The sequence below is a fragment of the Rhinoderma darwinii genome, chromosome 9 (assembly GCF_050947455.1).
Source record: "Rhinoderma darwinii isolate aRhiDar2 chromosome 9, aRhiDar2.hap1, whole genome shotgun sequence".
In the NCBI taxonomy this organism is placed as follows: Eukaryota; Metazoa; Chordata; class Amphibia; order Anura; family Rhinodermatidae; genus Rhinoderma; species Rhinoderma darwinii.
The window spans coordinates 103,233,106-103,249,823 of NC_134695.1; the positions used below are offsets into that span (position 1 = coordinate 103,233,106).

General features: G+C 41.9%; 1 protein-coding gene across 1 annotated transcript in view; it reads left to right on the top strand.

Annotated features, from left to right (window-relative positions):
- The first annotated feature begins 329 nt into the window (after positions 1 to 329).
- The window catches only part of BCO1 (beta-carotene oxygenase 1), a 33,652-nt gene continuing 17,263 nt past the window's right edge, over positions 330 to 16,718 (top strand). The window contains exons 1-3 of the mRNA XM_075838686.1: positions 330 to 544; positions 10,726 to 10,854; positions 15,861 to 15,990. Of these exons, the coding sequence (XP_075694801.1) occupies positions 448 to 544; positions 10,726 to 10,854; positions 15,861 to 15,990 (356 nt within the window). The 5' untranslated portion in view covers positions 330 to 447. The remainder of the gene's footprint in view (positions 545 to 10,725; positions 10,855 to 15,860; positions 15,991 to 16,718) is intronic.

Here is a 16,718-nt window from a genome sequence, read left to right on the forward strand (position 1 = left end):
TGTCATGGGTAGCCTGTGGACCAGCTTAGGTGTGATTGAGTAACTCTGCTCCGCTGAATATACAACGGAGATTAATTGAGGGAATAAATGTTTTGCTTTATATGGATTTGTAGCAGTTTTAACATTTTTAATACTGTATTAATACCTGACTGGGGCAAACGCACATTTTGGCAATGCACAGGTTAATCATTGGTGTGTGTTAGCACTTTTTCTGTTTCTTTTTCTCTTGGACTGAGATAAGCTCCTTCATTCTGTCACAGGGAAGGAGGGAGAGTGTGCGAGGGTGTGAGTGAGTGAGGGGGGGTGTTCTGCTATTGTGCAGGCATAAACACACCATCAGCCAGGCTGTACTTTGACCAAGACATCTCTATAAATAAGCCGTGAAGAAAACAAGTGGAAGGCGTTGAGAGAGCTGAGCCCTCATCTTCAATACACATAGGACCAGTCATGGAGAATACAGATGACATGGTACAATCTGTAGTAGGTGTCATCTTCTCCAAGAATCGACAGGAATGTCCAGAGCCAATAAAAGCAGTGGTACAAGGTAAGGGGGGGGGGGGGCCCTAAACACTCTTTTATAAACTGCCTCTGTACAGAATTGAATAATGTAATAATACATGACTAGTCATAGCGCAGTTACCTCCTTATGGCTTGAAAGAGACAGAGCAATCACATAAAGTCTATGTACACCTTCGAAAATGATTTTTTTTTAACTAAAAATGTCTGTCAGTGTGTTTAGTGCAACTTTCAAATTAGTTTTTATTAAAAATTATTTTAACTTTTTGAGATACAGCTGCTTTGTATACAGAACAGCTGTTTTTGCTAAGACCTGAATCCGTCAGGTCCGTGGGACTTACGGGTTCAGTGACAGCGGATCCACCTATAATCTATCACATCTAAATTATGAACTTAGATGTGATAGATAACAGGTCGATCCTGCGTAACCCGCTTTCACTGAATCCGCACAGGATTCAGCGAATGATACAGCTGCTCTGTATACAGGATACAATGCAGCTGTATCTCAAAAAGTAAAAATAAGGTTTAATAAAACTAATATGAAAGTTGCACCAAACACACTGACTGACATTTTTAGTTTAAAAAAAAATCACTTTCGTAATTTGGGCCTCAAGCTAAGAGCTCAGGGACTGTAGCGAGACTATGAATGTGCTTCACAAATGTCGCTGTACACAACAGGTCCACAAAATCTGTTTGAAGAGGACTTTATTTTGCAAAATGTATGTTACAAAGTGTTAAAATAAATGCACATTGGACTTGCCCGGGGAGGAAGCTTTCCTGGATGGAGCATGCCCAATTGTCCACCTTTTTACGCTCGGCGCTACCGGGTGGGATACATATCGGCACTAGCACTGCGTTTGAGTCGTTGTTGCTTCAAACTGAGCCTCCGGATCGGGTGATATCTAACCTGTATACCTTACTTTCAGAGGCCGGTGACGACCAGCCTCCTGCATACGTCGGCACATGGGAGCGAGAACTAGGAGTAACCCTGTCACAGGCTGAGTGGGATCGAATATTTTTTCTCTCACAAAATGCCGGTGGCATGTCAGGCACAGGAAAAAAACTTCAAAATCCTGACTAGATGGTACCGTTGCCCACAGATTCTGAACAGAATGTACCCTGAGGTGTCAGATTTGTGTTGGAGATGCGGGACCGAGACCGGAACAATGTTGCACATCTGGTGGTCATGTCACGTTTTGCAGACCTTCTGGAAAGCAATTTTTGAAATCTATACAGAAGTGGAAGGTACACAGATGGTACCCACTCCTCAAATGGCTTTGCTATCTCTAATTCCGGGCCCTCTGCCGAGTATTAGAAAGGGGCTGCTAAGGCATTTCCTGACTGCGGCACGAACAGTTATTCCTAGACATTGGAAGTCCACTGTGCCGCCTTCAGTTGTGGAATGGGTAGTGGAGATGGACTCTTTATGTCGAATGGAATCTCTGGTTGCAGAGGACAGTGATCGCATTGGTGCGGTTCTTTCTCTGTGGAGTGCATGGTCGTCCTTCAAATCTGGTCCACACGTTGCTAAATGGCTAGGCGGAACCCCCTCATAGAGGGGTCGGTCAGATGCAGTCTGCTGAATTGGGGGCTCCTGTCTGGGAGAAGGGAACCTTTTCTTTCTATTTCTTTCTATTTCCGGGTTTTTTCCCTATCTCTCTTCTTCCCTTTCTCCTTCCTCCCTCCTTTAGTGGGAATGGAAGGATAACACACACCTTACGCAAAGCTTTAATTATATTTTTATAAAGAAACTTTATCAAATAGAGATAATGCATATATTCTGAGAAGTGAATTTGGGGGTAAGGTGTGTGGGTAATATGTGGAAACATGTTAACAGAGAGAAATATAGATAATGCAAAATAACATGTATGTATACTGAAATGTTTTTCTTGAGTTTGTTTGCTCTGTACTTGTTGAAATTCTTAATAAAAATTCAGATTATGAAAAAAAAATAAAAATGCACATTCTTAAACATGGAGAACTTTTAAGTGGTTAATCTAAATAAGGCTGGATTCACACACAACGTTTTGCAGATGTTACGTTGAAGTCTATAGTAAAATATCAAATGCACTACGTACAACTGCGTTTTGGTTTGTGGCGTTTTTGAAATAATTTTGTGGTCAGTGTCGTTTTTTTCAAAACGCAGCATGCTCGGTGTATGCCATTTTTCCATAGGCTTTTCTATAGGACAAAAACACCATAAAAAACGCATGTACAAAATAACACTAAATGAAAAACGCCACTAAAAGCGCCATAAAAAAATGCATGATGTTACATTTGAAAAATGCTAGCGTGTTTTAGAGGTGTTTTTTGATGCAGTTTAAAAATTCTGTGTGTGAAGGAGGCCTAAAACATTTAAAATGTTTTCGGTCACAGCACACAATTTTTCGAAACTCCCAGAAACCGTAAGAACAGCATTATACAGCAATGTTGGTGTCCTAGGTCCAAATCCAATCAGGGTAACATCACCAAGGTATTTGTATGTTCTCTCTATGTTTGTGTAGGTTTTGATCTGGTACTCTGATTTCCTCCCACACTCTAAAAACCTACTGAACTGGCTTCCTAGCTTCTATGCGTATGACTTTTGAAAAGAAAATTAGATTGTGAGCTCGACTGGGGACAGGGAGTGATATGAGGGAGTTAAGTTTATGCCTATACACATTAGATGAAATTAGTTCATTTTCGGCAGGACCGGATGACTACTTAATGTGTATGGGGGTATCCCGACTCTCCCCCACATAGCAGATGTCGGAGGGAAGAAGGATTAGACATGGTGGATTTCAACATTCCCGATTCTTTTTTGCCACAGGAGATAAGGCACTACCGGTGAAGATTGGAGGGGAAGGAGGTGTCTGGCAGGAGATTATTTACCTCTCCCTATCGAAAACACATGCAGAGCATACATGTGTATGGGGGAGTCAGGAGGAATAGCTGAACAAGCGTTCAGCAGACAACTATCTAGAATATATGGCTTACTTATATTGCATCCTGTAATAAGTGGGCACAATGGGTACCCCACTAATTGCATTACATAAGAGTAGAAGAGTTTCCTAGAAGTGACATTGATGGGAATATATAGATGTAGTGTGCAGTATCTAAGGTGAAGTATTTAAAATTACTTTCTGGCGGGAAAGTTTGATACGGTCTGCCAAATATATGCCCCAGACATTTGCAATTATCCACTAGCCCCATTTAAACCCCTGAAGACGCTGCATCTGCAACGAAACATGTCGGGGGGCTATCTTCATTTTAACCTCAGCAACTAGTTGAGAGTTCGATTAAATTCAATAAAATAAGTCGGCGACAGTTCAGTGGTCTGCAGCCGCTGGCTGTAATACCTACACAGCAGGTCGCTTCTGTGTATTTTGGCAATGTGCCATACTTACTAGACACAGTCAGCTAGCGCTGACTACTTTTAATTGTGTGGTTTGTTCAGTTTATAAGTAAGCAATAAAAGTTACAATTTAATACTTACTTATTTAGTTAGCCGGAAATTTTGGCCATCCTGTTTGCCTATTGGTAAATTGCAATTGACTCCCATTAAAAAAATAAAATAAACGTATACTCCACTTCCCTTTTCGACAGTTGATGCCACTTTATCCCTATGTATACCGGCAAAACAGCATATTTTTTTTTACATATTTTACCTATTAAAGGAGCATTCCCACAAAAATTGTTATTCTCTGGTCCACTAGAGAGGCACATTATGTAAATTGTGGTGAAGGTAATCTTCTTAACGGTGGCTGTATATGTGAGTTATCCCTTCCCTTCTGGTCCTTAGCGGTGTCGTGTGACCAGTAATAGGACTCTCCAATTGACACAGCGTCTCATGTGTAAATTTATACAGCACACAAAAAAAAGGCGACAGCACACTGCGAACACTAATGTCACCTAAGCCACTAAATATAAATAAATATGCATTACTGCTAAATCAACTTACAATAGGGAGGCTCTTAGCGCAAATTTTGAGCAAATTGTGTGAGCCCACCTGCCACGACAAGGCGACCTCTATAGGTAGGAACCTACTCTGCACATACACCCAGAACTGGAGCTAAGCCTACATATATCTGTGGATGGAGGAAGTGCTTCTTTAACTTTTACTGGTGCATTGTTTTATATATATATATATATATATATATATATATATATACACACACACACACACACATATGTAGCAAGATTTGTATCAGAATGTATGCTGAATGTGTGCTAGAGACATGAAAACTGTCTAAGGCCCCATGCACACGACCGTAGAATTCGTCCGTAATTACGGACCCATTCACTTCTATTGACCACGGACACCTTGCGGGAAGGTGTCTGGGGCGTAGAAAGCCTCTGCAAAATATAGGACATGTCCTATCTTTTGCTTTTTACGGTCTGTGCTCCCATACTTTGTATATGGGAGCACGGGACGAAAATGCGGGTGGCTGTCCGCGGCCGCTAGCCGTGCCCGCGGACCGTGATTACGGGAACGGCTGTGTGCATGAGGCCTAAGAGAAAAATAGTCTTTGTTGCCCAGGGCAACCAATCACAGTGCAGCTTTCATTTCTTAATTTGCTGTGGAAAAAGGAAAGCTGCACTGTGCTTGGTTGCTATTGTCAACAAGGCCCATAATAATGCTAAGGAGGCCCATAATGTGAATAAAGCCTTAAATTCATGGATAGGAATAAGTGAACCAAAGACACCCTAAACGGTGTAGTATATCCTAGTACACACAGTATATAAAAGAAGAGAAGTGACACTTGTTTTCTGAACTTTCCCTTTGAATGAAAGAAACAACTCTCTTTGCACCATTTACCTTTAACATTACATACAGAATTCATAAGATCAGGACCTCGGCAGCTTTTGTTTAGTTGCAATGAATCACATGTTTTTTTGGACCACAGGAGCCTCAATGTCCACATGATCACAAAATGATTATTCAGTAAAATGTTATAGTAAAACCAATGAAAGATCTTTATATTACTGCACGTGTGTGATCTCTCACCAAATAACATTTGTTTTTTCATCCAGAGCATGAATATTTAGCAATTTATAGAACAATGAAGGAGAAATCAGGGATTATAGTCATAATCGAATTGTCAGCTCCAACACATTAGTTTCAGGTCACTGAACAGTTTTCTAATTACAGGGCTATTTCGGGAGACCCATAGTCTGCAGTTAAAAATGCATTGTAGTTTGTTGGGGATTATGTAAAAAAAATATTTTTACCCCTAGCATTGTTCATCCTGGGCCACCTGGTGCATGAGAAGTATGCAAGAACTACAATGGAGAATTACAGACAGGCTAGTCATTGGGCAATGTAACTCCATTTATATAACGTTTAAAGGGGTTATCTGGTTAAGAAAAGTCATTTTCAAATAACCTGTCAGGGAATTTTGGGGACCCTCCTCTATTAGAGCTGAGAGTGGCTACAAAGAGTGTCTTTCACTTAAAGAGAACCTTTCATCTCCCCATACGGGCTTATTCAGACGAACGTATAATACGTCCGTGCTACGCGCGTGATTTTCACACGCGTCTCACGGACCTATGTTAGTCAAAACGCACACGCTCGTGTGAATCCGGCCTACATGTGCAGCATGCCCCCGCTCTCCAGCTCTTACACGGTCTGTAGCAGTGACACGCCCCCTTGCCAGTTCAGGGGGTTATTTAAATATCGGGCGCCAAATAGAACGGCACCGATATCTAAATAACGGGGGAGGGTAGAAAAAAAATGTAAAGTGCCCCAGGGTTTGTGCAGCCCTCCCCATTACATGCTGCACTCAGCTGCACATGTATGGGGAGGTGAAAGGTTCTCTTTAACATGTCCATGCATTACACAGACAATCCATTGAGTTCAGGGGAAACTGTGTAATACCTAATTTGTCCTGTGGTGGTGCTGCAGGGAAATTGTACTCTTGCTGCCATGTTCCCCCACAGATTACAGTTGCAGTCCCAGTAGCAGGGCACCCTAAGGTCTTTTTATTTTTAAGCACCCTTCTAACAAAAACAAAAAAAATTGCTGAAAGCCGAAGGCCTATGGAAGAAAAAGTGCCAATCTCCAAAGAAGCACTGTAATTGATTCCATTATTGGTTGTTAACTTTGGCGGTGGCACATGCACTTTTGGTAAAATAGAAGTAGATTTAAAAAATAAAATAAAAAAGTGTTTGCTGGTGAAGAACACATCCATATTTATATGAGAATTTCTCATTGCTTTACATGTAACACCTAGCTGGTGCAGTATTTCAGAATTTGTAAAGGCCCTTTTACACCGGCCCACACAACAAGACATCGTTGATCAGCGCTCACTTGCTCCTGTCACACGGAGCTATAGATGGGGACGAGCGGCCGTTACTCCGATTGCTCGTTCCCATACATTATTATCATGTCGGCAGCGCGTCTCCCTGTTTAGACAGGACGATGTGCTGCCGGCAACTATAATATTTTACCTATTTAAAATGATACGACCAGCAGATGATCGAGCGCTTGTTCGTTCATCTGCTGATTGCTGCTCTGTTTAGACAGGGCAATTATCGGCAACAAGCGTTATATTAATGCTCGTCCGCCCGATAATCGTCCTGTGTAAAACCCCCTTAAAGCACTCCACAAAACAAATGCACACACCCTGTGTGAACTAAATTTTTCTTTGCACTAGCTGATATATATATATACATATATATGACTGCCAATGTGTGAGCTGACCAAACGCTGATAGATTCAATTGTTCAGTCTAATGAATGACCGCATCCTGCCCTTTTACTAAACGTGCAAAGAAGATGCAAGACAAATTACATTGTAACATATAATATGAAGACACAACATCATATTAAAAACAATAATATACAAATTTCTAGCTATAACGTAGATGTGCTTAAAACCCATGCCTAAAAAGATTTAAACTTTTAACGCTGACTAGAAAGTCAGGCAGTTAAAGAATCCAGGGGGTTCATATCTTAAAGAGGCTCTGTCACCAGATTTTGCAACCCCTATCTGCTATTGCAGCAGATCGGCGCTGCAATGTAGATTACAGTAACGTTTTTATTTTTAAAAAACAAGCATTTTTGGCCAAGTTATGACCATTTTTGTATTTATGCAAATGAGGCTTGCAAAAGTACAAATGGGCGTGTTGAAAAGTAAAAGTACAACTGGGCGTGTATTATGTGCGTACATCGGGGCGTTTTTACTTCTTTTACTAGCTGGGTGTTCTGACGAGAAGTATCATCCACTTCTCTTCAGAACGCCCAGCTTCTGGCAGATCACGCTGTGACGTCACTTCCCCAGGTCCTGCATCGTGTCAGACGAGCGAGGACACATCGGCACCAGAGGCTACAGATGATTCTGCAGCAGCATCAGCGTTTGCACGTAAGTAGCTACATCGACTTACCTGCAAACGCTGATGCTGCTGCAGAATCATCTGTAGCCTCTGGTGCCGATGTGTCCTCGCTCGTCTGACACGATGCAGGACCTGGGGAAGTGACGTCACAGCGTGATCTGCCAGAAGCTGGGCGTTCTGAAGAGAAGTGGATGATACTTCTCGTCAGAACACCCAGCTAGTAAAAGAAGTAAAAACGCCCCGATGTACGCACATAATACACACCCAGTTGGACTTTTACTTTAAACACGCCCACTTGGACTTTTGCGAGCCTCATTTGCATAAATACAAAAATGGTCATAACTTGGCCAAAAATTCTCGTTTTTTTAAAATAAAAACGTTACTGTAATCTACATTGCAGCGCCGATCTGCTGCAATAGCAGATAGGGGCTGCAAAATCTGGTGACAGAGCCTCTTTAAGGAAATGGTCTACTCTATTTTGGTCCTGGGCCAAAAGCTCATCTATCCTATATATTTCAGAGAAGGTATTCTGCCATTCCCTCAATAAGGGAGTATTAGTGGATTTCCAATGTTAAGCTAGCCGCTTAGAGAAAGAATCTCGAGACCCTTCTTCAAGGAAGAAATGTTACCCGGAAGTACAGACTTGAGGTCATTGCCGAAGAACGAAAAATATTGGTAGAGTGAACTAGGTTATATAACGTGTAAAAAATTATACAAATATAAATTTTCTATAAAAAGTATTCTATCCCAACAATGAATTATAGTGGATTTATTAAAAAGAAAAAAGCAGACATTTAGTAAGTAATACTTAAATACCGGCTGGATGACTGGTTAATTCCTGCTGCCAACACATGGGGAAGGTCCCCTGGATAAAATTAGCCCCTTTTACCTATTGTGTCACTCAAACAAGTTTAATTGTTTTGATTATTTGTCATTTGATTTATTAGTAAAGGCCCTTTTACATGGGCCAATGATCGTTTATATGAACGCTCCTTCCAGATCATTGCCCTGTGTAAACAGATCAACAATCAGCCGATGAACGAGCTATTCCGTTGATCGTCGCTAGTTTTTATGGCCCATATCGGCAGATGTAAAAGGCCTCTTACTTCCCCAGTTGTAAAGCACTACAGATTATGCTGGCACTATATAAAGATCATAAATAAAGTTCATTATTATTATTATTATTGTATACTGACGTGCGGTATATTGCAATTCTGTCATGATAAAAGACTTGGGGATACCAGCTGATTTCTTTCAAATGTGAGTTAAAGGGGTTGTATGATATTAGTAAAACATGTCTGCTTTCTCCCAGGAATAGCACCACTCTTGTCCACAGGTTGTGTCTGGAATTGCAGCTCAGTATTATTTAAAGCGATTAGGGCTGAGCTGCAATACCAGACACAGCTTATTGCCAAGGGTGGCACAGTTTCTGGCAAAAAACAGCCATGTTTTTCTAAACTCTGACAACCCCATTAATAGAACAGTATGCCACACTACTGAAGGTCACATAAGGACAGTGATGTAATGTGAACAAATATTCTGTTTTACTAATTTACTAGGCAGTGTGATATGATGTTACACTAGTAACTGCTTAAAAACACAGAACCAAATATTGGTAATATTTGCTTTCTTTCTATGCTATATTTCACCCCCAAAAAAGTCTGATTGGAATTAATATACTGTGGAAAACCCCGGCCTAGCATCTGATTCCACTGATCTTGGGCAGAGATATGCTGCGTGGGAAATACATGAACGACACGCTGCCCATTAAAGTCAATGTCCGGTCTCTAAAGGGGGTTATCCGTGATGTGAAAATGTTTTATTAGGGGCTGGAAAAGAAATAAACCCCCGGCGATCCAGCATTGTTGGTCCGGCAGCACTCCTGGTGGTTGTTTACATGCACGTAACATGTGATTGCTGCAGCCAATCAGAGGGCTCAGTGGCTATAAGTTATATTTATGGCATTATGCCAGAAATATCATGAGCCCCCTAAATGGCTGCAGAGGTTACATGCTACGTGCATGTAAACAACCACCAGGAGTGCCGCCAGAGCGATAACGCTGGATCGCCCGAGGGCGAGGATAGAAAAGTATTGCTTTTTTGGTTTATTTATTTAATTTCCAGCCTCTAATAAAAAATGTACATCCCAGATAACTCAGTTTAATACCAAATTTCTTTATGTTAATAGCACTAAGGCCTCGTTCACATCTGCGTTGGGGTCCCGTTCTGACATTCCGTCTGAGCTTTCCGTCAGAACGGGACCCTGAACAGACACAAACGGAAACCAGAGGTTTCCGTTTCCATCACCATTGCTTTCAATGGTGACGGATCCGGTGCCCCTGGTTTCCGTTTGTCTCTGTTGTGCACCGGACCCGTCGTTTATCCGGAAGCAATAGCATAGTCGACTACAGTTTGTGTCTGTTCAGGGTCCCGTTCTGACGGAAAGCTCAGATGGAACGTCAGAACGGGACCCCAACACAGATGTGAACGAGGCCTAATATAATAAATCCCCAGACTTTGCGTTGTCTTCTTTTGTCAAGTTGTTAAATATTTTATCCATAGTTATACAAGATTGTGAAAGAGCTAAATAAAAAGTAATATAGCCGCCATTACAACTCCCAATGGAGTTGTCAAAAGGATTTCCAGATTCCTAAAGGGAAACACACACACACGCACGCACACCTCCATAATAGGAGGCTAGGAAAGCTCTAGGGGACTGTGAAATAACTAGTGGTTATTTATTTTAATCATTAATTTATTTATTTTTTCCTGCTCAACCAATGATTCGTTTCGATGGTAGAAGGAGAACAGGGAAATCACTCGAGTGGAATAGGTTGCTCTCATGCATTTGTAAGGCTGTTTGCTCCCTAACAAAGTGTTTCTTTCTATGGCACAGGAAACATACCAAAGTGGCTGCAGGGAACTCTGCTACGTAATGGTCCTGGAATACACACTGTTGGGGAAATGTCATATAACCACTGGTTTGATGGCCTCTCCTTATTGCACAGCTTTACTTTTAAAAATGGTAAGTATGCATCACTGCAGCCTTATAATCATGGTATATAATATATATGCTATAATAAAATGGATGTGGTAATTTAAATTAAACTGGTACGACAATGTTTCTGAAGTTCAATTTGTACCATGCATTTCTACATTAAAAAAATCAAAACTTGGAGTTACTAAAAAAAACTATCCAGCCATTTATAAGTAATATACATTTTTAGAAAAGCTTGGTGCATTACTCCACTTGCCACTAGAGCTCTCTTAGGGTATGTTCACATGCAGTGAGCAAAAACAAAATGAAAATACAGAGCTGTTTTCAGGCAAAAGGAGCTCCTGATTTTCAGACGTTTTTTTAACAACTCGCGTTTTTCGCTGTTTTTTTACGGCTGTTTTTGGAGCTGTTTTTCAATGGAGTCAGTTTACCTCCAAAAACATCCCAAGAAGTGTCCTGCACTTCTTTTGACGAGCCGTCATTATACGCGCCATATTTTGACAGCGACGTGTAAAATAAAGGCTCGTGGGAACAGAACATCGTAAAACCCATTGCAGGCAATGGGCAGATGTTTGTAGGCGTATTAGGGGCGTTTTTTCAGGCGAAATTCGAGGCGAAAAAAGGCCAGAATTACGTCTGAAAACACTGCGTGGGAACATACCCTTAGGGTTCGTCACCCTACTTCTCTAAAGTCCTGAAGGGCAAATATGCCTAGTTATGCAGCAGTAAATGCATCTTTTCCACGGCTCCCTGCCTTTTTTTTCTATTAGTGACGGTGACGCTGTCTAGCATGAAGGATGTGAAGACAGAATCTGACTAAAGAAGATCAGAAACAATATATAAGAGAACGTTAGCTGTTGCTAATGGTCCTATTTACTTGGGGCCCCTTACTTGGGGCCCCTTGTGCTCAGTACTTTTATGACCCGCCTAATTGACAGGTTATAAAAGTTACTAGCCAAACTTGGGAAGGCACCATGAGCCATGGCAAAGCTAGGTAAACATGCTCTATATTTGTCAAGCAGACTGGGTAGGCAAGAGGTCCACTGTGACTGTGTCACACCTGATAAAAGTAAAAACAGGACCCTTTAAGGGTCTCCGTAACACACAATACAGAAAGTGAGTGGGCAGAGCTTGACCAAATCCTTTTCAGCCAGCTTTAGGCACTGACATATAAATCCCTTGTGATGTCAAAAGTGCTAAGGATTGGCTAAGTCTCCTTGTGGTTATATATTTCTTCCTTTTTCTCACAGAAAAGGGAAGGCTTTAACCTTGTGGAAAATCACGCTATGTATGACTAGTTTAAAAGGGTTGTCTAAATGTTATTTCAATATAATTCTGTATAAAAAATTAATTTTGTTTTGTAACGGAGCTCTCCCCTTTCCTGCTCATCCTCTCACTGTGTGTAAGCTGCAGGCTCTCCCTCTTCTAGAGTTATACAGGGCTGGGCTCTCCCTGTAAAAAGACATGTAACGGTGGCATTTGTAAAGCTTCTAGTAGAGAGGAGGCAGTGAAACTGACCGATCTGCCTATACAAGCTACCGGGAGGGGGAGGAGCTGCAGCCGAAAGGACACGCCCCTGAGCTGCCAGCCTGTAAAATATCTAGCTGCGCAATTGGAGGAATAAATGGGGAAATCTCTTGATCCATGTAAGATACAGGGCTGGTTCTAGCTTTGTTAGAAAGAGATTTGCATGCACTATATATATATAATTTTCCTTTTTATTTCCATTAATTCTGAGACAACCCCTATAAGGTGAGAGGCTGTATTATGTCCTTGATTAGGTTAAAAATATTCAATAAGTTTGATTTTTAACGCAGCACTAAAACTACTGATAATTACTAGTTGTTTAAAATGTCATAATCCAAGACCTGGGAACTGCCAGATTATAGATGTGCTGTGCTGTCTCACATATGTACATCTGCACAGCAGCTATTTCAAACACAACCACATTGCAGTGTCAGCAGTTTTAGTCCTATATTAAATAAATCTCGTTTACAGAAAACACAGAACGCTTTTAGAATCATCATCCAATTTTTAAAAAGAACAAAATCATACTGTGCTCAGTGTTCAGGTAAAGATTTATTTCTGATCTTCTAGCTCACATACTGTGATTTGTTGTTCCCGGATTTTCCAGTAGTTATGATAATGACTACCGACCAAAAAAAAAAATATCATGTCAGATATATTTTCTAAATTATGGAACAGATTTCTTTCAGTTGGAAATCATTATTTTGCCACCATAGACAGAGCGGAGGGCCTTGACCACTTGGTTGTATAGGACCCAGACTGTTCTGATTGCTGCATCAAATATTTGCATATTCTAACATTTTCTATAATGATCTGACGTTCTTTCACTTGATCATCGTGGGGTTCATTTAAAGGGGTTGTCAACAGAGGATAACTGGCTATATATCCTATTAGGGTGTATGCGCGTCATAGAAGGGGAGTCCTTATCTCAGGACCCACCTCTATAAGGATTCTATTGTATTCACACGTGGCAGATTTTGTTGCAGAAATTTCTGAAAATCAGTTCCATTCATCTGTATGGAACTTGCCCGAAATCCATGCCCCTGCCGCAGAAACAGTCACATTTAGATGAATTGAACAGATTTTTTTGAATTTGCAACCAAATCTGCCGCGTGTGAATCCACTCTAAAGCTGGCCAAACACTTTTGATAGCTTTCGGCTGAACAATTGTTTAGTTGACAAACATTCCACCCGACACCCCATACACATGCTTGTTCAGCCGAGCGTGCATGTCTTTTCAATCGGGAGAAGGCCCCTGCCAGACCCTTCTGGCAGCGACTTATCTACTAACGAACAAAAGGATCAAGCATATTGAAATTTAACATGCCGGACCCTTCTCTCCCCGACATCTGCTGTAATAAATGCTGCCCATTTTTCCCTATAATAAAAAGTAAGGAAAGATACTGAGTTTCCCTTCTTTAATTCAGTCTCTTTACTTGAATCCCAGTCAGCCCATGGTGGGGATGGGGCCCACGTAAGCATGTGACCGCATCGTTCATAACTCCCTCACTCTCATGTCTGCATATACAAAGACGCATGCCTATGTTTGATGATTCACATGCTAGAGGTATAGATTCAATCAAGCATGTCTCTACACAGTGAGTGGGATGGGATAAGCACTCTCTTAAAGAGGACCGGTCATTAGGTCATATAAGTTGAACTGGTTTACAGACCTAAATAACATGGTCTACCTGATTCCAGCCTTTTTTTTTTTCTAGACCGATCCGGTCCAGATATAAGGCCTCCAGAGGAATTGGCTCTTTATATGCTAATTTGCTGAAGTGAGTCAACAGGACGTGAACTACCCTAAAGCTGTTGCGCTGATTGGTCAGCATCAAAGGCAGGGAAGCTAGCTCCAGCCCGTTGAATACAGCAAATTAGCATATAGGGAGCCACAACGGTGGGTCATAACTCTGGAAAGGGGGAGGGGGTGTCTAGGAAAAAAAAACAGTGCTGGAATCAGGTAGAGAGCACTATTCCGGTTAGTTCACCAATTCAACTTATATGATCTAGTGACAGGTGCTCGTTAAGGCCCTTATACACAGGCCAATGATCGGACAAACGAGCGTTCGTATCAACGCTCGCTCCTGATCATTGCCCTGTGTAAACAGAACAACAATTTGCCAATGAGCGAGCACATGCTCGTTCATCGTCTGATCGTATAGTTTATGCAGCATTAAATAGTATCGTTGTCGGCAGCACATCTCCCTGTTTACACAGGGAGATGTGCTGCCAACATGATGAAAATGTATGGGAACGAACGATCGTAGTAACAATTGCTCGTCCCCATTTATAACCAAGCATTGCTTCTTGTGAAAGAAGCAAACGAGAGGTGATCAACGAACTGTCTCGTTGATCGGAGCTCGTTTTCACAGCCCATATCAGGCCGTGTAATACAGTAGGACCTTTACTGCGACTGATTGCCATGGAGACCTAAATGAGGGATGGAAGGATTCTCTGGGTGACAGGTAAATGTCGGACAGCTTCAGTACTTGTGAAGCCTGGTGCATGAACAGTTGAGCTTGCAAGATAAATACTGCACACACTGCACATAGGGTTTCAGGTACAAGGCTAAGGCCCCATGCACACGAACATAAAAACGCCTGTAATTACGGGCCCATAGACTTCTATTGGCCAGGGCTACCTTACCGTTTGCTTATGGGAAGGTGCCCGGGCCGTTGAAAAATATGGAACATGTCCTATTTCAGGCCGTAATTACGGCACGGGCAGGCCCATAGAAATCTATGGTGCTCCCGTAATTACGGGTGGCTACGTGTGTGCACCCGTAATTACGGGAGCGTTGCTAGGTGACGTCAGCGGATAGTCACTGTCCAGGGTGCTGAAAGAGTTAACTGATAGGCAGTAACTCTTTCAGCACCCGGGACAGTGACTACAGCGGGCGTTAATAGTATTAATAGCTAACTTATCCAGAACTCCCTGCTTCTTCCTCCAGTGCGGCCTCCTGGGATGATGTTTCATCACATGTGACCGCTGCAGCCAATCACAGGCTGCAGCGGTCACATGGACTGCCGCGTCATCCAGGGAGGTCGGACTGGATGTCAAAAGAGGGATGAGTCACCAAGACAACGGCCGGGGTACGTAGGAACTTCTTTTACTTTCAATCGCTGCGGAAACTCTGCCCGAAAGGGCTGCCCCTTCTCTCTATCCAGCACTGATAGAGAGAAGGGGCTGCCGATTAGTGCAGAGAAAACTGGTCCGTAAATACGGGTGCAATACTGGTGACAGCGGGTCCGTAAATAAGGGTCGAATACGCGTGACAAAAGAACCCGTATTTACGCCAGTATTTACGGGAGGAAAAAAATATGTTTGTGTGCATGGGGCCTAAGTCATTTTTGTCTAGAATTGGACCAAAACATAAATTAGATGAGAGAATCTAATTATTTACATTTGACTAAAGACATACACAGAATAAACAGCGCTTAGTTCTTGTCAACATAAGATGCACTAAATCCGTCTTTCACAAGTTGCGTTTTGTTGATTGGCAGGTGACGTGTTCTACAGAAGTAAATACCTTCGCAGCGATACCTATAACTCCAATATGGAGGCCAACAGAATAGTGGTGTCAGAATTTGGCACAATGGCTTATCCAGACCCCTGCAAAAACATCTTCTCCAAGTAAGTTTTACTCTGATGTTGTCTTTAGAGGGGATTAAGTACGTTGCATTCTATAAGGATTCATGCACATTGACCCTGTAAGGTAGCATTCGGGGTCCATATGGTTCTTTATTATGGTCTCATAGGAACTCTGTGTGCTACCATATAATGCTTCCGTGAGGCACCATATTTACATTACTCTAGGAGAAAATACTTCTATAATACGGCATGTGTTGGAGCATACCATGATCTATAAAATCGGAGGCATACGGAGGTGTAGTGTGGGTCCATAGCAGGTTACGAATTCTGTATTACAGATCTGTACAATAACCCTAAAAGTAGATTGTTAGAAATGTAGCCCTGGCTCCAACATAAAGTAAGAGCCAGGTCTACTTTAGACTATGTTGTTCTGATGGTAGCCACTGGGTCCCGTTTACTGTTGGATTGAAGTAAAGCTATGGCTACTTGGCAGTGTTTATGGCTAATAACCATGCGAGATGTCTAGTTGCAGCAACACTTGCAGTCTTCAAAGGAGCAGCTGTCTCAGGTTGACTAAAGAAAAGATTAATTGCATTTGCTGTATCCTCAAACATAACGCAGGGTCGCTGCAGGTGATTCAATAGTTGCCCTTGCAGTTTTACAACAAACTAGAGACCTCCTTACCTATGGCAAGCAGACTGTTGTAAAACATCCCGTAGGCGGTTGTTATATTGCATGGAATCCAGTGACAGGGCTGGCCTTACATTGGT